The 21,507-nt window shown below is 45.3% G+C and overlaps 3 protein-coding genes across 12 annotated transcripts in view; 2 read left to right on the top strand and 1 right to left on the bottom strand.

Moving 5' to 3' along the window:
- The window catches only part of PHF20 (PHD finger protein 20), a 136,297-nt gene extending 131,249 nt beyond the window's left edge, over positions 1 to 5,048 (top strand). For all 8 annotated transcript variants that reach the window (XM_055436595.2, XM_055436577.2, XM_055436585.2 and 5 more), the window contains one exon: positions 2,496 to 5,048. In XM_055436595.2, the coding sequence (XP_055292570.1) occupies positions 2,496 to 2,638 (143 nt within the window). In that variant the 3' untranslated portion in view covers positions 2,639 to 5,048. The remainder of the gene's footprint in view (positions 1 to 2,495) is intronic.
- Positions 5,049 to 6,634: 1,586 nt separating this feature from the next.
- On the bottom strand, positions 6,635 to 7,599 carry SCAND1 (SCAN domain containing 1). Its single transcript, XM_055436643.2, has one exon. The coding sequence runs from the start codon at positions 7,422 to 7,424 to the stop codon at positions 6,885 to 6,887; it is 540 nt and encodes a 179-aa protein (XP_055292618.1). The 5' UTR covers positions 7,425 to 7,599; the 3' UTR covers positions 6,635 to 6,884.
- Positions 7,594 to 21,507, top strand: part of CNBD2 (cyclic nucleotide binding domain containing 2) — a 68,372-nt gene continuing 54,458 nt past the window's right edge. For all 3 annotated transcript variants that reach the window (XM_088843822.1, XM_088843821.1, XM_055436630.2), the window contains exons 1-2: positions 7,594 to 7,957; positions 11,738 to 11,791. In XM_088843822.1, coding sequence (XP_088699948.1) covers positions 7,625 to 7,957; positions 11,738 to 11,791 — 387 coding nt within the window. In that variant the 5' untranslated portion in view covers positions 7,594 to 7,624. The remainder of the gene's footprint in view (positions 7,958 to 11,737; positions 11,792 to 21,507) is intronic.

Below are 21,507 nucleotides of genomic sequence, written 5' to 3'. Positions count from 1 at the left end.
GCAGATCTAGAGAGAAGACTTCCCCTTTAGTGGCTCCAAATACTCCTCCTAACCAAGTTCACAGACTATGAGTGGCCTAGACCATGGGTCCCCAACCTCTGGGCCTGACTGGTGGTACCTCCTATCAGATCGGGGCAGCATTAAATTTGAAATAGTGTGCAATAAGTGTAATGCGCTTGAATCATCCTGAAATCTGCCCCCCTCACCACCCCTGTCCATGGAAAAATTGTATTCCACTAAGCTGGTCCCTGGTGCCAAAAGTTTGGGGACCTCTGGGCTAGACTCTTCTAGTCTGCACACTGATTGGTTCTTTCTCCCTGTGTGTGTCTACTGGGTCACCAAGGTATTGGGGGACATCTTAGGTGAGCCTGAACCAGATCTGAGGTAGTTCCAGTGGCTTTCTCAGCAATTGTGAGCTTCCCAGGTGGCTCAGTGGTAAAGAACCTGCTTGCCAATATAGGAAGACATAAAAGACATGGGTTCTATCCTTGAGTTGGAAAGATTCCCCTGGAGGAGGGCACGGCAACCCACTGCAGTATTCTTGCCTGGAAAATTCCCTGGACAGAGGAGCCTGGTGGCCTACAGTCCATGGGGTCACAAAGAGTCAGACACAACACCAACTGATGCACACACACATGCTCAGCTACTGCGATGGGCTCTCTTGCTGCAGATCCTGGGTTCCAGGGTGCTGGGGTTTCAGTCACTGCAGCACACGGCCTTGGTGTTGCGGCCTACAAGCTCTAGAACGCAGTCAGCACTTGTGGCACCCAGCCTTAGTTGCCCTGCGGCATGTGGGATTTTCCTGAACCAGGGATGGAACTGGTATTACCTGCGTTGCACGGTGAATTCACAATCACTGGACCACCAGGGCAGCCCCATCCTATTATTTTTAATTACAAACCAGGATAAGTGTGCCAAAGGAGAGCAAGTGATAGCATAGCTCCTGTGACTCAGGGACTGGACTCAGTTTATAGAATAAGGTAGGGTTCCCTGAGAAATAGCTTGCAGGGGACAAAGGGTTTAGGAACGTGGGAGGAAGATGAAGGACTGGTCTGAAGAGGGCAGAGGAGTATGTGCAAGGCTGCAGACTGCTTGAGGAACAGGCCCTGCATGGTCTTCCTATTTTTGCACCCCTGGCTTGAGGGTCCAGAAAGTTCTCAGTACAAGTTGGTGCACAGACTAGAAGGACTACAGGCAGGCTGGGGCAAGCCTCAGGCCTGCCTGTGGGGGGCAGGGGTGGTGGCTCTTGTTAAAGAATCAGGGTTCCTGGATGACCTCTCCCCAAACGCCAGAGCTTAAGGGAGTGGCTTGGGAAAGAATAAATATCTTTCTATAGAAAAATCATGCTCTCAGAAGCAAGACAGCTTTTTAGATATTGAGCTAATGATAATCAAGTTTGTTATTACCTGGTTGTGCTCAGTAATGTCTAGCTCTTTGTGACCCCGTGGACTATAGCCCGCCAAACTCCTCTGTCCATGGGATTTCCCAGGCAAGCATAGTGGAGTAGGTTGGTATTTCGTCTTCCAGGCGATCTGCCCCACCCAAAGATCAAACCTGCATCTGCTTTGTCTCCTGCACTGGCAGGTGGATTCTTTACCACTGTACCACCTGGGAATCGTATTACCTGGTCATCTTACATTAAATATTTAGGAAATGAAATCAGAGTATTCAGTGCTGCTCATGCTAGGAATCAGTATGAAATAAATCAATTTATGGAGATAAAATTAGACCTTTTCAAGTCCTGTTAGAGTCACTTTTCTTAACAGAAGGCTAACACACCAGGCTCTCTGATTTTCAATATGGGAAAGCCTTATGAAGGTACTCTTGCCTGAAAAATCCCATGCATGGAGAAGCCTGTAGGCTACAGTCTATGGGGTCACAAAGAGTCGGACACGACTGAGCGACTTCACTTTCACTTTCACTATGAAGATGGGGCAGTAACACTGAGAAAGGTGGGTATTTCAAAGCCTACTAGACTGTAGACTAATGCAATAGTCATTAGCTGCTGCTGCTGCTAAGTCACTTCAGTCGTGTCCGACTCTGTGTGACCCCATAGACGGAAGCCCACCAGACTCCCCCGTCCCTGGGATTCTCCAGGCAAGAACACTGGAGTGGGTTGCCATTTCCTTCTCCAGTCATTAGCTATGTGTGGCTAATTAAAATGGAATAAAATTTAAATTCAGTTTCTCAGTTGCATTTGCCACGTTTTAAGTGCTCAGTAGCTACATATGGGTAGTGGCAGTATTAGATAACAGAGACATAGCCCATTTCCATCATCATAGAAACGTCTATTAGACAGCACTGCTCTGCAGCATTTAACTTTGTCCGAGGAGTAGTACTTCCCAGAGAGGGTGATGAGTCAGTGTTGCCTGAAATGGTCTCCCCTCCCTGCTGCTCCCCCACCCTCGGTTAGTGGTCAGATGAGATAAAGTGCTGACATTCTTGCAAATCAAGTGTTGGGAACTCACCGGGTCCTGTCTCTCTTCTGCCCACAGTGTTGGAGAGCTGGCTGGACTACACTGGGGAACTGGAGCCCCCGGAGCCTCTGGCCAGGCTTCCGCAGCTCAAGCATTGCATCAAACAGCTGCTGACGGACCTGGGCAAGGTGCAGCAGATCGCACTCTGCTGCTCAACATGAAACTGGGCACCCCAGACTAATGGGGGCACAATCCTGGGGCACCTGCAGGAGGAGCTTCACGTATTTAAATAAATAAACCTAGCATGCCGAATGCACGTGACACCGACTGACTTCAGGGATCTGGGCAGGGGTGTGATGGACTTGGACAAAGAGGCCATTTTGGCTGCTGGAAGGGAGGGCACTCTGATCTCGAAGCCTACCAGGAAGGTAGCAGATAGACTCTTGGGATTCCCTTCTGTGCACATTGTTAAATGGAGAGTGAGTCTTTTTGCACAAACTTCACTTGAAATCGTGCCACTGATGATAAATGGAATGAGAGCCAAAAAAGTATAGTTGGAAACAGTTGTAAATTCAACTCGCAGCTTATTTAATTGACTTCTCTGTCAGGTTGGGGCATATGCCAAGCCTCCTGGGTTTCTGCCTGGCATGAATTTAGGCAGCAGGTGTCGTTTTCATTTTTCCAGCTTCCTGGGAATGTCGTGGCTTCACCCTTGTGTGGAGGTTGGGAAGGAGTAGAGGCCTGGGCCGGCCTGCCTTCTCCCTAGAACTCGTCACTTTCTCACCACCTCTCTTGCATGACTTCATGGTACCGGGGATGAGTTTTGTATGCTTTCATCCCAGAATTGGCTGGGTTGTGTCTTTTGTTGCAGAACCCATACAGCCTGTGGAAGAAGTAGAATCTCACTGTCATAAGAATCTAGGAGGAATCCCAAACGGAAGCAGACAGGGTCTGGAACCCGAAGGACAGCATTTTCTACCCACTTCTTAATATTGACAGCTTAACCAGTTTTATTTAATGTCCCCAAAACGGTTCTCCCAAATTTGAACTCTTTCACTGTAAAGATTTGCTACAAAGATGTGGTTTGGGGGATGACCTTATTTTATATTGTTGTAAAGAAACCAGATTCTACATCTGCCGCTTTTCTCCTTCCCTGAAGGGTATATGTTCAGTAGTCAGCATTTTCAGAATTGTTTTAATATACTTTAACACTTTAAATTTCCTGTTTGTATTATTTTGTGAGATCAAGGTGATTATGCTGCTTAAGGTCCAGGTACAATTTGTACCTTTGGAGACAATATTTGTTACTCTCGCAGGTTACGGTTCCACATGTAATTGTTTTGTTTTTTCCTTACTAGGTAAAGTTAAAGAAACTGTTCCATGCTTTGAGGAATGACCCATTTTACCATTTAGTTTTCCTATCACTAAAGGCAAAAATCAAAGCACAGCTGTCCATTAACACTCACGAGTTAATTCTGGGTTTATGGATCTGTAATGTTATATGCTGCAAATCTTTACTATGTAAACGTGAAGTAGCCAATATCTCAATAGCAGTGACAGGATCTCCGGTGACTTCCGGGATGGTTAGGCTTTACGGCACAGGTAATCATGGTCACAAGGGCCTCTGTACCAAGATCTGTTTCAGGGAATGCTTTCTCTAGTGATTTAATTCGCCATTTGATATTAGATGAATATAGGGCAAGTTGACCTGCTGGAGCTTATCTATCAGAGGGAATACATGTGGCTACATCTGTGATAAAGCTGAGACAATTCCTCTATGAGGTTGCTTCCCACTGCTAACGTTAGTACTTTCAGTGTGGGAAGAAACGCTCAAGGAGTGTGCATGACACCTGTCTGTATTTTATGTAATTTATCAGATGGCCACATTTTAAGAACTGTGTGATGCTTGTTCAAAAAGGGAAGAAACAGGATGATTTTCTGTAGCCACAACTGTAAGGTACAGTGACTTGCATTATTACTGATTTTTCTTTCCTGAAAACACATTTGACCATCACTTCTGGGGAAGCTGGAACACGGTGGTCAAATCTCACGTCTTTTTCAAGATGGAAGAAAAAACTGAGTTACCCTAACTTTACCAAGTGGTCATTATTGGGTTTATTTTATGCTTTTTGTAAAGGAAATACTCCCTTTTCACTCATTGTGACTTTTGTCCTTTGGGAAGCAGGGATGACTCCGAAGTTCTGATGACTTCAGTGTGCTTCCCTAATTTAAAGCCATGTTGGAGGGGCTCCATCCCCAATTCCTTGGTCAAGTTGAATCAACCCCAAGCTGGAGCACTGGAAACTGTTCTTTGCAAATATTACTGTTACCATTTAGAAATATGTACACTACCTAAGTTTTCTTTTGAGAAAAACTATCCACCTATAAAAAAGAAAAATTGCCTTGACAAAAACAGTTCTGGTTTGACTAATCATTTTGTTTCTTTAAGTGATGAGTGTATGCAAGGTGGACCCTTGATGAGCCAACATTGCACTGTGGATACATATCTATGTTTACGCGCTGTTAGAACAGAAGGCGCTGTATATAGAAATGTTGCTTTGAAGCAATATTTGCAAAACATGCAAACTTCTGTATCTGTATTTGGAAAAATAAAACAGGTTTTTGTTGCTACGTTTCAGTCATTTGTTATCTACTCAATCTTTAATGTGCATTCAGTTCAGTCGCTCAATCGTGTCCGACTCTTTGCAACCCCATGAATCACAGCACGCCAGGCCTCCCTGTCCATCACCAACTCCCGCAATTCACTCAAACTCATGTCCATCGAGTCGGTGATGCCATTCAGCCATCTCATTCTCTGTCGTCCCCGTCTCCTCCCACCCCCAATCCTTCCCAGCATCAGAGTCTTTTCCAGTGAGTCAACCTGTCGCATGAGGTGGCCAAAGTATTGGAGTTTCAGCTTTAGCATCAGTCCTTCCAATGAACACCCAGGATTGATCTCCTTTAGAATGGACTGGTTGGATCTCCTTGCAGTCCAAGGGATTCTCAAGTCTTCTCCAGCACCACAGTTCAAAAGCATCAATGTGCATTAATTTTCCATAAACATTACCTTTTAAAGCAAGTCTGCTTTTACATTCTAAATAGATTTATCTTTGGCAGTGAGGTAGCCGTACATGCATGCTCAGTCATGTCCAACTCTTTGTGACCCTGTGGACTGTAGTCCACCAGGCTCCACTGTCTATGGGATTCTCCATGCAAAAATACTTGAGTGGGTTACCATTTCCTCCTCCAAGAGATCTTCCCAACCCAAGGATCAAACCTGGATCTCCTGCATTGGCAGGTGGATTCTTTACTACTGAGCTACCTGGGAAGCCCTGTAGGGAACAGATGCAGGCTTAAATCCAAAATTCCAAGGAAGTATACAAAAAACTTTTGAATTCATTTAAGTGTCTAATATTCAAAAGTAAAATGCCCCACACCACCCTCTAGTAGTCTGACATGCTTTGTGGTGTGAGCTGCATGACTATTACCTTTTTGCTTGTTGAAAGCAGTGCAGGGAAGATAGGTCTCACCTTTCTTATATTAAAAGATGTCACCCATGACAATTGGGGCCCTTCTGAAGGCCAAGCCAAACGACTTTTGACCCCAATCAGCTCCTTCTTGGGTGTGCACAAGACTCAAGAAATGGAGTTATACTGCAGAGCTTCCCTATTTGCCAAATCTCTTCCCTTCCTAAACAATTATGCTTTAGAAAGTTATGCGTAGCTCCAACAATGTAAATAACCCATAAGTTCACACCAAATCTGTTCCTTAAAAAATCTGGTAAGAAAGGGGTCTGGAGGCTTAAACCAGAGTTCACAAGAACTAGCCTCTAGGTAAGGACCTGCAGTGAACACTTATTAAAACAGCCTTTGGGGAAGCCTGTGCCCACAAGGAGCAAGTTGAGGGCAGTATTGTTATAGCAGCAGCCAGTTAAATCAGCACTTAGTTACAGTCACCTATTTACCTGCACGACCCACAACCACATACAAGAGTACCACTGTCCTCTATCCGCTTAGGTAGGAAAACAAGCTTAAATTCTAGCCAGTGAGAGGTACGGGCGAATCTGGAACCAGGGTGCTGGAGTCCTCATTGCATAGGCTCCAACCAGACAAAGGAAACCCATGTGGGGCGCTGGGGAACGCGCAGGAAAAAAATTCACAGATGTGGAGACCCATAGCCAACACATAATGATCCCACAAAAGCCAATGGAGGCCAAGTGAATAAGAAACAAAGGCTTTATTCTCATGGGCCCCCAACTTAGGTTTCACAACTAGCTAGAGAGGGTGGAAACAGGTTCGGGAACATAAAACACGTGAAAGGACGAACGGAAAGGACACACGAAATTGCAAGAACTGCCAAAATTCATTTTTCATTATCGCGTATTGGGGAGCCGGGGTCACGGTCTCGGAGCCGATCGTGGCTCCAGTTCAGAAAGTGCCTGACTCGGGTCGCCCGCAGCTCCGTCCTTCAGCCGGTGATGCGCACGTCAGTGCGGCGGCGAAGCCGCCGGGCCCGCGCCGCCTCGGGCAGGATGGCGAGCAGCTGCTCCTGCACTAGCATCTCCACGATCTGCTCCTTTGTGCGGATGTCGGGCCGCAGCCACTGGCGGGAGAGCTCCCGAAGCTGTCGGAACGCCTCCCGTGGGCCTGCAGCGTCCTGGTAGCGGAACTGCCGGAATCGCTGGCGGAAAGTCTCTGGGCCCGGCCGGGAGCCGCCAGGACCTGGAGGGGAGCGCGAAGAGGCTTCGGCAAGAGGCGCAGGGCCCTGGGGTGCGGGTCCCACAGGCAGGTCTTGGGCGGCGGAGGCCGCCGCAGGAGGCGTAATATTCGCTTCGGGGACCGCGGCGCTGGGATTGGAGGAGTCGGGGATAGATGGTGGGGCTTCAGGAGTCGAGGAGGAGCCCGCAGGGTCACCCTCAGGGCCTGAGCTCGGGCCGGCTCCTTCTTCTTTCCCCGAGGGTGGTGCGGCACTTCCGGCGGGAGCCAAGCTTTGCTCGGTGGCCGCCATGACTCCGGCTCCGCGCGTCCCTCTTTGTCCAGCCGTTGTTGGCTCAGCTCTGCGTCGGCAAGGGGGCGGGGCAAATGAGACTTTTCCCTTACAGGGCGGAGCGCGCGACCTGAGGGAGGCGGGCGGAGGGCGCGCCGAGCTTACCAGCGCCCGCGAAGCCCCTGGGGCGGCCGGAAGTGGGCGTGCCCTCTGGCTTCTCTATGATGAGCTCGGCGCACGAGAGTCCGGAAGCCGCGTCTGGGCTCCCGGAAGCGGCGCCCCCTCGCGTTCCCACGTCGGGTGTGGAGGTGGCGGCGCCTGCGGGGCTGCAGACCGATCTTAGCCCGCCATGGCTGGCTACGGATGGTGGCCCCTCCGAGCACCTGTTGGAGGAGAAGTCGGAGGAGGAGGAGGAGGAGGAGAAGTCAGTGGAGGAGGAACCGGAGGAAGAGCCGGAGGAGGGGTCGGAGGAGGAGCAGGTGCCGAAGCCACCGCCCAAGCCGGAGGAGGAGCCCAAAAGCGTGTTGGCCCGCCTTGATCGCTTCAGCTTGCAGGTGACCTGTGTCCGCTCCTGCGAGCGCGCCCCTGTACTTGGCCCTGATTAGGATGGTGGCGAGCCGAGAACTCGCGCGGGCTGGCGCCCTGCGGGTGGCAGGACAACGGGACGGTGGTCAGGCACTGGGGGAGGGCCCAACTCGGGAAAGTTCTCTGGCTCAGTCGAAAGAGAAGGGCAGTACACTCACCTGGTTGCGGGTGGATGACGTGTGCTAGGTCCTCTACACATGTAGTAATAAAACTTGGCCGTCTTACGGCGCAGAGTAGGATCGATCCTGGGTGTTCATTGGAAGGACTGATGCTAAAGCTGAAACTGCAATACTTTGGCCACCTCATGCGACGAGTTGACTCACTGGAAAAGACTCTGATGCTGGGAAAGGTTGGGGGCGGGAGGAGAAGGGGACGACCGAGAATGAGATGGCTGGATGGTTATCACCGACTCTGTGGACATGAGTTTGAGTGAACTCAGGGAGTTGGTGATGGACAGGGAGGCCTGGCATTCATGGGGTCGCGGAGAGTCGGACACGACTGAGCGACTGAACTGAACTGAACTGAACTGAGCCATGTGTTTCCGAGCCCTTGAAATGTGGCGAGTCGGAATTGGAATGCGCTGACATGTGAAATACCCACAGGACTTAGTATGAAAATAAAGTAATGTAAAATATCTCAATAATTTTTTATATTGGTTACATGTTGGATTGATAATACTTTACACATATTGGGTCAAATAAAATATATTGTTAAAATTCATGTCTGTCATTTTACTTTTAAATTATGGGTGCCAGAAAAATTTGCATTCCGTACGTGGTTTTCATTATATATTCGTTGAACAGTAAAAGCATGCTACCCTGTGGGAGTCAGGCTGCCTTGGTGAAATTCCTGCAGGGTTTATTTGCCAGAGTTGTTGAGAGGATTAAATAGTAGACTTTGGAAAAAAGTGAAAGTGTTAGTCACTCAGTGGTGTCCAGCTCTTTGCGACCCCATGGACTGTAGTCTGCCAGGCTCCTCTGTCCATGGAGTTTTCCGTGCAAGAATACTGGAGTGGGGTGCCATTCCCTTCCCTGGGGGATCTTCCAGACCCAGGGACCGAACCTGGGTCTCCTGCATTGCAGGCAGATTCTTTACTGTCTGAGCCACAGGGAAAGAAAAGACTTTTTAAATGTTTGTCTTCATTAAGTAAATTGCTCTGAGTTCTAGCTTCATTATCTGTAAAATGTGGATATACTAGAACTTACTTCATTAGGAAGGAGAATTCAATGAGATGATGTAGGTAAAAGCATGTAGCTCTGACAGCACTTAGGTAAGTGATAGTATATTCTGTTTGACAGCTGACTCTCAAATATGTTTTATATGCTCATTTTAGGACTTGCCTGGTGGTTCAAGGTCAAATAATTCACCTGCAATGCGGGAGATCCATTGGTTAGGTTAGGGTTCAATCCCTGAATTGGGAAGATCCCCTGGAGAAGGGCATGGCAACCCACTCCAGTATTCTTGTCTGGAGAATACCCATGAACTGGAGGAGCCTGGTGGGCTATAGTCCATGAGGTTGCAAAGAGTTGGACATGACTGAGCGACTCGACACACACAAGCAAACTCACATGCTCATTTAAAGGCTTCCCAGATGGCTCAGTGGTAAAGAATCCACCTTCAAGTGCGTGAGACAAAGGAGATCAGCATTTGATCCCTGAAGAGGGAAGGCTCCCTGGAAAAGGAAATGGCAACCCACTCCAATATTCTTGCCTGGAAAATTCCAGGGACAGAAGAACCTGATGGGCTACAATTCGTGGGGTCACAGGAGTCAGACACGACTGCATGCACACAATCATGCCCTTTTTACAGACAAGGAAACAGAAAGACAGGGGTCCTTTATGAAAGGTTTTATATAACCCTTGTAGTTCCTTTGATTTCTGCGCAGAAGGAGTTGGCCTCTTTGACAACCGTCAACACGCCAGTGGCCCTGGTATAAAACTTGCCTACCCCATAGGATGTGCTCTTGTACTTGAGTTAAAGTAGATCCTCACAGAACGGTGATCACAGCCTGAAAACCTTGAAATTTGTCTTCACAATGAATCTTTAACGTTTTAGCGGGAGCTGGTCTCCTTCCTTTAGACAAGGTACTCTTTTCCAGTCAACCTTAGTCCCCACCACTCCCTCTCGTTCTTTGAAGTAGAATGTTGTTTTATGTTACATTAACATTTAGAATAGTTGATTTACTATTGCTCTCAGGTTGTCGCTTTCCTAAAAGCTGATATTTTTCTGTCTTTTCAGCAGTGGGAAAAACAGGGGCCTAGGGTTTGTTATACCTGCCAGCTTCAAACCTCTGCTTCCTCTGTCATGACCCTTGGCGGCTGGGTTTGCTGCCCTGTTTCCTGTGTGGTAACAGGCTGTGGGTATCCAGGGCTAAGAAGCCTGTTGTGAGGATGAGAGGTCCTGGAAAGCCTTCACTGGGAAGGGGACCTTTAAACCTAGACTCCGGAAGAAAAAGGGTTGGAACTAGGGGTGTTCCAGGCAGATGGCCCTGTGTGGACTAAGGCACAGAGTGAATGGGAGCAAAGCTTTGTGGAAACTAGGCTGAGGTGGGGTCTTGGGAAGTGATAACTGAGGTTGGAATATCAATTAGAGATTGAATCCTAAAGGGCCTGGAATTCCATGTTGAAAAATTGAATCCTTGTCCTCTTGCAGAAGGGAACGAACTCTTGTGGTACTGGGAATTCCAAATGTTAGAGTTCTAGCCCATTTCTTTCATCCCTCTTGGAACCACAGAATATTAGAGATGGAAGGAGAGATCTCAGAGATCTACTAGAATTGTGGACCCTTAGAATGGAAGGGACCTTAGAGATTAAATCCAAAAATAAGATTCAGTTATTCTAAACTTTAATGGGTCAATGAGCCCCCAAAATCTATTTTTTAAAAAAGTTATAATATCTCTTACTAGAAGAGGGATGAACTTATATACTTCTGCATACAATTTCAGATAATTTCAGGTTTCCCTGAACCCATCCAGAGGACTGAGGTTATGTTTCAGTTCAGTTCAGTCGCTCAGTCGTGACCAACTCTTTGCAACCCCATGAATCACAGCACGCCAGGCCTCCCTGTCCATCACCAACTCCCGCAATTCACTCAAACTCATGTCCATCGAGTCGGTGATGCCATCCAGCCATCTCATTCTGTCGTCCCCTTCTCCTCCCGCCCCTAATCCTTCCCAGCATCAGAGTCTTTTCCAGTGAGTCAACTCGTCGCATGAGGTGGCCAGAGTATTGGAGTTTCAGCTTTAGCATCAGTCCTTCCAATGAACACCCAGGATCGATTTCCTTTAGAATGGACTGGTTGGATCTCCTTGCAGTCCAAGGGACTCTCAAGAGTCTTCTCCAGCACCACAGTTCAAAAGCATCAATTCTTCGGCGATCAGCTTTCTTCACAGTCCAACTCTCACATTCATACATTACCACGGGAAAAACCATAGCCTTGACTAGACGGACCTTTGTTGGCAAAGTAATGTCTCTACTTTTTAATATACTATCTAGGTTGGTCATAACTTTCCTTCCAAGGAGTAAGCGTCTTTTAATTTCCTGGCTGCAATCAGTATCTGCAGTGATTTTGGAGCCCCAAAAAATAAAGTCTGACACTGTTTCCACTGTTTCCCCATCTATTTCCCATGAAGTGATGGGACCAGATGCCATGATCTTTGTTTTCTGAATATTGAGCTTCAAGCCAAACACAAGCCAAAGTTATGTTTAAAATGTATATTTACATATATTCTCTTCTCTTAAATTTTGCAGGTCAAGAAGTCAAGACACCAAGAAGCAAAGGATTGGTTCAAAATCAAAAACCTAGTAAGTGTTTCTCGGAGGACAGAATTCTTTTGACTTCCTAGTCCAATGCTCTTATTATATTAGGCATTTTTATTAGCACTGAATGGTTGGAAAGCATCACAGACTCAATGGACATGAACTTGGGCAAACCGTGGGAGATAGTGACAGAGAGGCCTAGTGTGCTGCAGTCCAGGGGGTCGCACAGAGTTGGACACGACTTAGTGGCGGAGCAACAATTAGCAATAGGTTGGGAGCGCATGGAAATGGATCATAAATCATTCATTTTGTATCCCTTAGCTTCCAACACAAGGCCTGACTCCCAGCTGACACTCAGTAAATGTTGATTAGAGGACAAGTAGTGGATTGCAGACCATCTCTGTGAAGAGAGAGCTCCAATATGATTTCCTATCTCTTTTAGAGACTGGTGTCTTTTGATGGCACATGGTTGGGGCTTTTGGAACAGAAGCCTGAATACTTTTTTTTTTTTAAAAAGCATTTTATTTGGTTATAATCATATATTCATAGAAAATTGCAAAAAGAGTGCAGACTTCACTCAGTTTTCCCCAATGGTAACATCTTGTATAACCATAGTACAATATAGTTGTACAAAACCAGAGAGTTGACATTGATATAATCATTATTCAGTGTTCGCCAGTTTTATATGTGCTTATTTGTATATGTGTGTGGGCTTCCCTAGTGGCTCAGAGGTTAAAGCGTCCGCCTGCAATGTGGGAGACCTGGGTTCAATCCCTGGGTCAGGAAGATTCCCTGGAGAAGGAAATGGCAGCCCACTCCAGTATTCTTGCCTGGAGAATCCCATGGACGGAGGAACCTGGTGGACTATAGTCCATGGGGTCACAAAGAATTGGACATGACTGAGCGACTTCACTTTGTATATGTGTGTAGGCCTCTGCAGTTTTGTCATATGTGTAAATTCATGTAACTATTCTGCCATCAATATCTAGAAATGTTTGATCACCACAAAGATCCCTCATGCTGCTGCTTTATAATCACGCCCATTCCTCTCCCATACCCCGTATTCCCAACCATAGGTAACACTAATCTATTCTTCATCTCTTTATTTTTTTTCATTTCAAAATGTTATATAAATGGAATCATGTAATATTTAACTTTTGGGGACTGGGTTGTTTTTTTCTTTAACTCAGAATAATTCCCTGGAGATTCATCCAGGTTGTTGTGGATGAGGATCATCCAGGATGTTTTGATTTCTAGTCGTTTGATAGTATATAAAAGCACAGTTGATTTTCATGTAGTAACTTGTGTCCTTCATTAAACCAGGAAACTCACTGGGGTTGTTTCTTCAAGTTTTTACCACCCTCACCCCCAAAGTCCACTTGGCATTGTTTGCTTTTCAGAGTCTCAAGTTAGTTGCTGTTTGTATTTTGTTAAGAGTTTTTAGCTGTAATGGATGACAGAGAGAGGTTTTAATGGGATTACTCCATCTGGGTTTCCTCTACAATTCTTTATTTATTCTGATGCTCAAATTATCTCAGATTTGGCCAGTGGGAGCCAGTGCAGTCTGACATCTGTGTCCTTTTGACATGTTTCCATTTTTTTTGAGCGTTTCCTTACTTTATAACATATCTTTACCTTCTTTCTCTCAGCTCAGGAATCAGTTCTCTCTTCACAAAACCCTTGTTCTTTTAGTGGAGAATCGTGTTTAGAAACCAAGATTTGGGCAGTGGGTTTGTTCATTGTTAACTGGAGTGATCACTGCTCCTAGGCTGTCTCGTGGACAGAGTGAGGATGTATATGTATGTATATACTGTAAGTGCTCATCCGTTTATATCTGTTTATTTCTGCATCTGTGTATGGTGAAATCCATGAGTTTACACCAACACCTTCAACTCCAGTCCAACACCACAGGGCTTATTCTAGTATTATCTCTTTCCGTACATTTAATTCCCTTCTTTGACAAAGAGACACGTGGCTCTCATGATCTTCTTTGACCAGTCCTCCTAAATGTGACCAGTCTCTTGTTTTTGTTCCAGTTGCTGCATGCCCACCGTGTCCCACACCACCATGCCCTTCTGTCCTTCTCACCCTTCTCAGGGCTCCAATGCCTTGTGTTAGTCCACCACAGCCTCCCTCAACCCCCAGGCAGTGGCCTACCCATGCCTGGCCTAATGGCCTAATGACTTCTAAACAGAATCATTCAGGAAGGGTCGGGGAAAGGAAATAAAATTGTACCTTGAAATGACTCACCTCAGATGGGACTCAAATCCAGTCATGCCTTAGATGGGACTTGAACCCACAAAACTGGCTTAGGAGAGGACTTGAACCCACAATCTCCCAACTCAAATTGCAAACCTGGTCTCAGAACTTAATGAAGCTCAGGTTCTTTATGTCTCAGTGCAGAAGGAATTCAGCAAGAGGCAAAGTGATAGGCAAAAAGTAAAGTTATTAATAATATTGGACACTTGTGATACAAGCAGCCAGGTAAGAGGGTGCTGCCCCAAGAATTAAGTGGGCTACATTTTTATAGGGCTTCCATGGCGGCTCAGTGGTAAAGAATCCGCTTGCCGGATTTAAGTGGGTTAAATATCGTTATCAGGAAAATTCCCTGGAGAAGGAAATGGCAACCCACTCCAGTATTCTTGCTTGGGAAATCCCATGGACAGAGGATTCTGGTGGGCTACAGTTCATGGGGTCTCAAAAGAGTCGGACATGACTTAGCGGCTAAACAGCAACATTTTTATAATCAAAGGAAAAATGAGGAGGAGGAGAAGGCCACCTTCTTCCTTTGTAAAGATGTTGCAGGAAGATGGTGCAAAAAGATGGTCACATCCCAGGTCTAGGGTGAATTTCTGGAATGGGCCACCAAGTGAGGGTCCTTGAAACAGAATTGCAGATCTTTAGAACTGATTTATAATCTTTGCTATTGTTACTTCTTGTGCCTGATAGGCAATGCTTCTGCATTCCTTTGCTCCCTTAAGATCATTATTTACTGAGACCTGTTCATAGACAAGCCTTAGATCACAAAATGTCTTAGGCCAAAAATGGCTTCTCATGTCAAGAAAGCTGTGCCTGGTTCTCTTTATCTGGGGACCCCCTGCCTTATATCTGCTTAAATACCCAGAGGTGGAATTTCTGGATTGTATGATATGTTTTCCACAGCAGCTCCACCATTTTATATCTGTACCAACAATGTACATGAGTTCCAGTTTCTCCGCATCCTTGCCAACACTTATTATTTTGCACTATTCTTGTAAATGTGAGATGTTAAATAGAAATCTTTAAGATAAGTTACCATTGGGACTTCCCTGGTGGTGCAGTGGGTAAAGAATCTGCCTGCCAATGCAGGCGACACAGGTTTGATCCCTGGTCCGGAAAGATTACACGTGCCTCAGAGCAGCTGAGCCTGTGAGCCCATGCAACTACTGAAGCCCGTGCACCTAGAGCCTCTGCTCTGCAACAGGAAAAACCCCCACAGTTAGAGAGTAGCCCCCACTCTCTGCAAATAGAGAAAGCCTGTGTCAGCAATGAAGACCCAGCGGAGCCAAAAAAATTAATAATAAAAGTAATGTGTGCATGTCAAAAATAAATACATTTTTATATATATAAAAGATAAGTTATCAGTGGACAAGAAATTCAGATTTTCAACAAAATTTAGATTGAGTAATTCTATTTCACTTACACCACATACTACATACGTTATTCCAGGGGCCCAGCTGTGCTCATGGTGAAGAGAAAACAGGTTCAGCTAATGTGGTTTGAATAAAAAGCTCCTAGATCGTTCTGTGTGTCTGTGCATATTTAGTTTTTTATTATGAAGTCCAAGAGGCTTGCTCTGGTCTCCTACCGACTATTGACTTCTTTTTGCTAACCTTTTTTTTATCATCTATGTTTGATCTTGGGATGCAGATCTATTTTATCTTTTGATGTTTTGCTGAACTGGAGAAGATAACTGATTTAGACCCTAGGTACGTAATTATGTTTGTAATTAACTCTTGTTTTTAGGGATTCTCATTCTTGATGAACCAGTGTAAATTCAGAAGCCTACATACTTCATAATCTTTTTGCCTCTTTCTCCTTTCACTGATCTGTATTCAATTGCAGCCCTCCTAGTTCCCAGTTTTAATGAAACTTTTTTCACTGTGGTGCTCTGCCAGTAGCTCTGTGTTCCTTATTATACTTCACTGATTTTAGTACTTAAAATACTGATTCACTCATTTGAATAAATTATATATATATATATATACACACATATACAGTACAAAATTCAGAAGTCAAAAAAGGGTAATGATTATATTTCACTTTCCTTCATCCTTTCTTATCCCATTTTAGTTTTTATTGTTACTTCCCTTTATATTAATGTGTTATATATATATGATTTTATTTATTTCTTTTTTGAACTTATTTTGGCTGTGCTGGGTCTTTATTGCTGCTCAGGCTTTTCTCTAGTTGCGGTGAGCAGGGGCGACTGTAGTTTTGTTGCAGGAAGGGGGACCCCTTCCAGGGCCTGAGACTGGGCTCTTGTCTAACACTCGGAAATGAATTGTCGGAGGAGACACATGTGCTGACAAAGCAAGAGATTTTATTGGGAAAGGGCACCCAGGTGGAAAGCAGTAGGGTAAGGGAACCCAGGAGAACTGCTCTGCCAGTTTATGGTGATGGGATTAGTTTCCGGGTTGTCCTTAGCCAATCATTCTGACTCAGAGTCCTTCCTGGTGGTGCACGCCTTGTTCAGCTAAGATGGGTGCCGGAGAGAAAGATTCTGGGAGGTGGTCGGACGTGTGGTGTCTCCTTTTGACCTTTCCCAAACCCTTCCGGTTGGTGGAGGCTTATTAGTTCCGTGTTCCTTACCAGGCCTCCTGTCCTAAAACGACTCACGCGGATGGTTACTGTGGCGCCTGGCCAGGGTGGGCGGTTTCAGTCAGTGTGCTTCCCCTGGCAGTCTTGTGTGGGCTTCTCACTGCGGTGGCTTCGCTTGTTGCGGAGCCTGGGCTCTAAGGGCACTGGGGCTTCAGTAGTTGTGGTTCCCAGACTCTAGAGAGCTAGCTCGGTCGTTGTGGCACATGTGCTTAGTTGCTCTGCAGCGTGTGGGATCTCAGACCGGGGATTGAACCCGCTTCTCCCGCATCGGCAGGCGGATTCTTTACCACTGAACCAACAGGGAAGCCCTGTATTAATGTCTTTAAATATGCCTAGACATCTGTCTCTTGGCTTATCGGGTGTAAAAGGTAACAAGATTTACAGCTATAAAAGTTGAACAAACCCATGTACTCAGCCCTCCTACTTTCTCACCCTCTGTATTTCTGTACTTTTTGGCTATATTATTCCTTGGTTCCCTTTTAATTACTCATTTCCAGCTCCTTCGCTTGCTTTTTGCAACCTTATCCTCTGTATTCAGCAAGGCTCGTTTCCTTTTTGATGTTTCTGAAATGACCTTCACTTGTAAGGTGTTTTTTTTAAAAAAAGTACTTTATTTCCTAATCTCTGCCAGTGCCATCTCCTCCAGTTGCTTCATCATCTCTTCTTTGAACTATTGCATCTTTGCTTTGATCTCTTGCTTTAACATTCATTAAGCCCTTTGAGTCCTTTGTTGTTCATGATTATCTGTTTCATGTTAATTTTTTTCTGGTGAGTGCATTTCATTTAACATTTGTTTTTCTTGTTCCCTGCCTCCATCTCCAATTTTTCTCTAATATATTTATATAGGTCTGATGCTGTTTATTTATTTTGTACTGTAATTCCTCTTTAAATGAAGTGAGTTCTTCCTGGTCAAGATCTTTGTTGGAGTTGTGCATGGAGAAGGGACTAGAGTAGAATTGCAGGCTGGCAGGAAGTCTTTTAAAGTCTTTAATGAAGCTCCTTAGGACAAGAGTTTTGTGTGAGTGAATTGGTTTAGTTTTTTCCTCATGCTGGCAGATGGAGCTTGACAGCTGCAGGACTGCAAAACTGGCATATCTGTTTGTGTGTTTCCCTGGTCAGCCCACATGCCTTGCCTTTCCTAGCCAGTGGTATCAAGAAAGCTCTCAGAGACAATCCTTCCATCACGGCCCCGTGTTCAAGAGAAGGTGGTGTTGGTTTTGCCTTCAAGATGCAGGGCCTCTGGAGTACTCTAAACTCTGCCAACTCTCTCTCCCTGAGCCCTTAGTCCCAGGCCTCCTCTACTGACTTGAACTCTCTGTGTCTTCTTGGTACTTGCCATTTCTTCATTAACGAGATGAGTTCCCACTCTGAACACTTTTGCCAGAGGGCTTTTTCTGCCACTAGATTGCTCAACCCAGAATGCTGGTGAGTGAATGCTGGCTTAAAACTCAACATTCAGAAAACTAAGATCATGGCATCTGGTCCCATCACTTCATGGCAAATAGATGGGGGAACAATGGAAACAGTGAGAAACCTTATGTTCTTGGGCTCCAAAATCACTGCAGATGCTGATTGCAGCCATGAAATTAAAAGACGCTTACTCCTTGGAAGAAAAGCTATGACCAACCTAGACAGCATACAAAAACAGAGACATTACTTTGCCAGCAAAGGTTCATCTAGTCAAAGCTGTGGTTTTTTCCAGTAGTCATGTATGGATGTGAGAGGTGGACTATAAAGAAAGCTGAGCACCAAAGAATTGATGCTTTTGAACTGTGGTGTTGGAGAAGACTCTTGAAAGTCCCTGGAACTGTAAGGAGATCCAACCACTTGATCCTAAAGGAAGTCAGTCCTGAATATTCATTGGAAGGATTGATGCTGTAGTTGAAACTCCGATACTTTGGCCACCTGATGCAAAGAACTGACTCGTTCAAAAGACCCTGATGCTGGGAAAGATTGAAGGTGGGAGGAGAAGGGGACAACATAGGATGAGATGGTTGGATGGCTTCACTGACTCGATGGACATGAGTTTGAGTAAACTCCGGGAGTTGGTGATGGACAGGGAACCCTGGCGTGCTGCAGTCCATGGGATCGCAAAGAGTCGGACACAACTGAGTGACTGAACTGAATTGAATGCCTTTAGGAGCAGCCCTCAACCAATGTGACAGCTCTGAGGTGTAGGGAAGCAAAATTTGTCACCCCAAAATGTGTCTCTTTGGCGTTAAGATTAATCTGATTATTTTTAAGAAACAGAAACCTCAGAAACCTTTCTTTTTATCCCCACCCCCACCACCTTAGCTGCCTAGAGAATTTAGACAAAGGACCTGGAATAGAGCTAGTACCAGAGATACCTGCAAAGAATATGAACTGAGTGTGGCGGAGGAAACTCGCAGGACCTTAGCAATCAGAGTCTATTGCGTGTTTCATTGTTACCCAGTCCAAACTCGCGTTGCTCACCGCGCGAGAGGCCAGGGAATCCCAGGGACGAGGTGTTGGGGCAAGGAATACGACTTTATTCACAAAGCTGGCTGACAGAGAAGATGACAGATTCATGCCTTAAAATAACCATCTTGTTGGGGGCCTGGATGTCAGGTTCTTTGATGGATCAGAGATGGGGGTAGGTGAGGAAACAAAAGACCATTTAATTCTTGCAAATATCTATCTCCTAGCCTGGCAAGCCTCAGGCAGGGGGATGTATTAGTTTCTTTTCCTTACAGTCATTCATATGTGGGCAGGGTCAGATCTCCCTGTGAACTGAACAGAGGCACTTTAGTGTAAGGGTCATGCAGAGGGGCCATGGTTCTCTGAGGCAGGCCATTCTGTGTGATTATAACAAAATGGGCAAAAGCAAGAGTTAAAGTAAAAATTAACCCTCCCTGTTTACACCATTGTGTCTGCAAGGCTGGCAAACATGTGTTTATCAAATATTTGTTTTTTTCTATCTCCATATGAAATTGTCTTTCTTTTCCTTTCAAGTCCCAAATCACAACCCCCAGCATCTTCTTTTAAAAAATTTATTATTATTATTATTTGTCTGCAGTGGGTCTTAGTTGTACCATGTAGGATCTTTCAGTAGCAGCATGCAGACACTTACTTGTGGCATGTGGGGTCTAGTTTCCTGACCAGGGATCAAACTCTGGTCCTTTGCATTGGGAGTGTGGTGTCTTAGTCACTGGACCAGAAGGGAAGTCCCCCTGACATCCTCTTTTGTTTTTAACTAAAGAAGCTGAAATTTAAGGTGAGTATTTTGGCCATTTTGACAAATTACTCAGTTTTCCTGGGTTTCTTCCAAGTATACAAGTTATTAATTAATTTGTGTAATTTTCTCCTGTTAATCTGTCTCATATCAGTTTAATTTTTAGACCAGTCAGAAGAACCTAGAAAGTCTGAGGGAAATTTCTTTCTCCTTGAGAGAGGCATGCTCTGTGCAGTCTTGCTAAGGTCCCCAGCACGTTGAAGCACTAGATACCAAGAGTGACATGTTCATTAATATTGTTGTTCAATTTCTCAGTTGTGTCTGACTTTTTGTGACCCCATGGACTGTAGCATGCCAGGCTTCTCTGTCCTTCACCGTGTCCTGGAGTTTGCTCAAACTCATGTCCATTAAATAGGTGATGCCATCTAACCATCTCATCCTGTGTCGTCCCCTTCTCCTCCTATCTTCAATCTTTCCCAGCATCAGGGTCTTTTCCAATGAGTTGGCTCTTTGCATCAGGGGCCAAAGCATTGGAGCTTCAGCTTCAGCATCAGTCCTTCCAATGAATATTCAGGGTTCATTTTCTTTAGGATTGACCAGTTTGATCTCTTTGCTGTCCAAGGGACTCTCAAGAGTCTTCTCCAGCACCACAGTTAGAAGAATTGCCACAGTCAGTTCTTTGGCACTCAGCCTCTGTCAGAAATGGTTTTTAAAGTATGAAGAAGAGCAGATGATTTTTCTCCTTAGTCATGCTAACATAAATTATATTTATGGACTCTCTATTGACCATACTTGCATTTCTGAAATATGTTATTTTAGAATGTGCTGTTCAATTCCATTTGCTCAATTTATTTGAGATTTTAAAAACAATATTCATAAATGAAATAAATCTCTAGCTTTCTCTTTTTATGCTACCTTTATCAGACTTCAGTGTCAGTTTCTCCTTCAGTTCAGTTCAGTTCGGTCGCTCAGTCGTGTCCGACTCTCCGCGACCCCATGAATCACAGCACGCCAGGCCTCCCTATCCATTACCAACTCCCGGAGTACACTCAAACTCATGTCCACAGAGTCGGTGATGCCATCCAGCCATCTCATTCTCTGTCGTCCCCTTCTCCTCCCGCCCCCAACCTTTCCCAGCATCAGAGTCTTTTCCAGTGAGTCAACTCGTCACATGAGGTGGCCAAAGTATTGCAGTTTCAGCTTTAGCATCAGTCCCTCCAATGAACATCCAGGATTGATCTCCTCTAGAATGGACTGGTTGGATCTCCTTGCAGTATAAGGGACTCTCAAGAGTCTTCTCCAACACCACAGTTCAAAAGCATCGATTCTTCGGCGATCAGCCTTCTTCACAGTCCAACTCTCACATCCATACATGACCACGGGAAAAACCATTGCCTTGACTAGACGGACCTTGGTTGGCAAAGTAATGTCTCTGCTTTTTTAATATACTATCAAAGTTGGTCATAACTTTCCTTCCAAGGAGCAAGCGTCTTTTAATTTCATGGCTGCAATCAGCATCTGCAGTGATTTTGGAGCCCAAAAAAACAAAGTCTGCACTCACTGTTTCCACTGTTTTTCCATCTATTTCCCATGAAGTGATGGGACCAGATGCCATGATCTTTGTTTTCTGAATGTTGAGCTTCAAGCCAACCTTTTCACTCTCCTCTTTCACTTTCATCAAGAGGCTTTTGAGTTCCTCTTCACTTTC

The sequence above is a fragment of the Moschus berezovskii genome, chromosome 15 (genome assembly GCF_049115385.1).
Source record: "Moschus berezovskii isolate FMDL1 chromosome 15, NW_MosBer_1.0, whole genome shotgun sequence".
Lineage (NCBI taxonomy): Eukaryota > Metazoa > Chordata > Mammalia > Artiodactyla > Moschidae > Moschus > Moschus berezovskii.
This window is presented reverse-complemented; position numbering and strand designations above follow the sequence as displayed.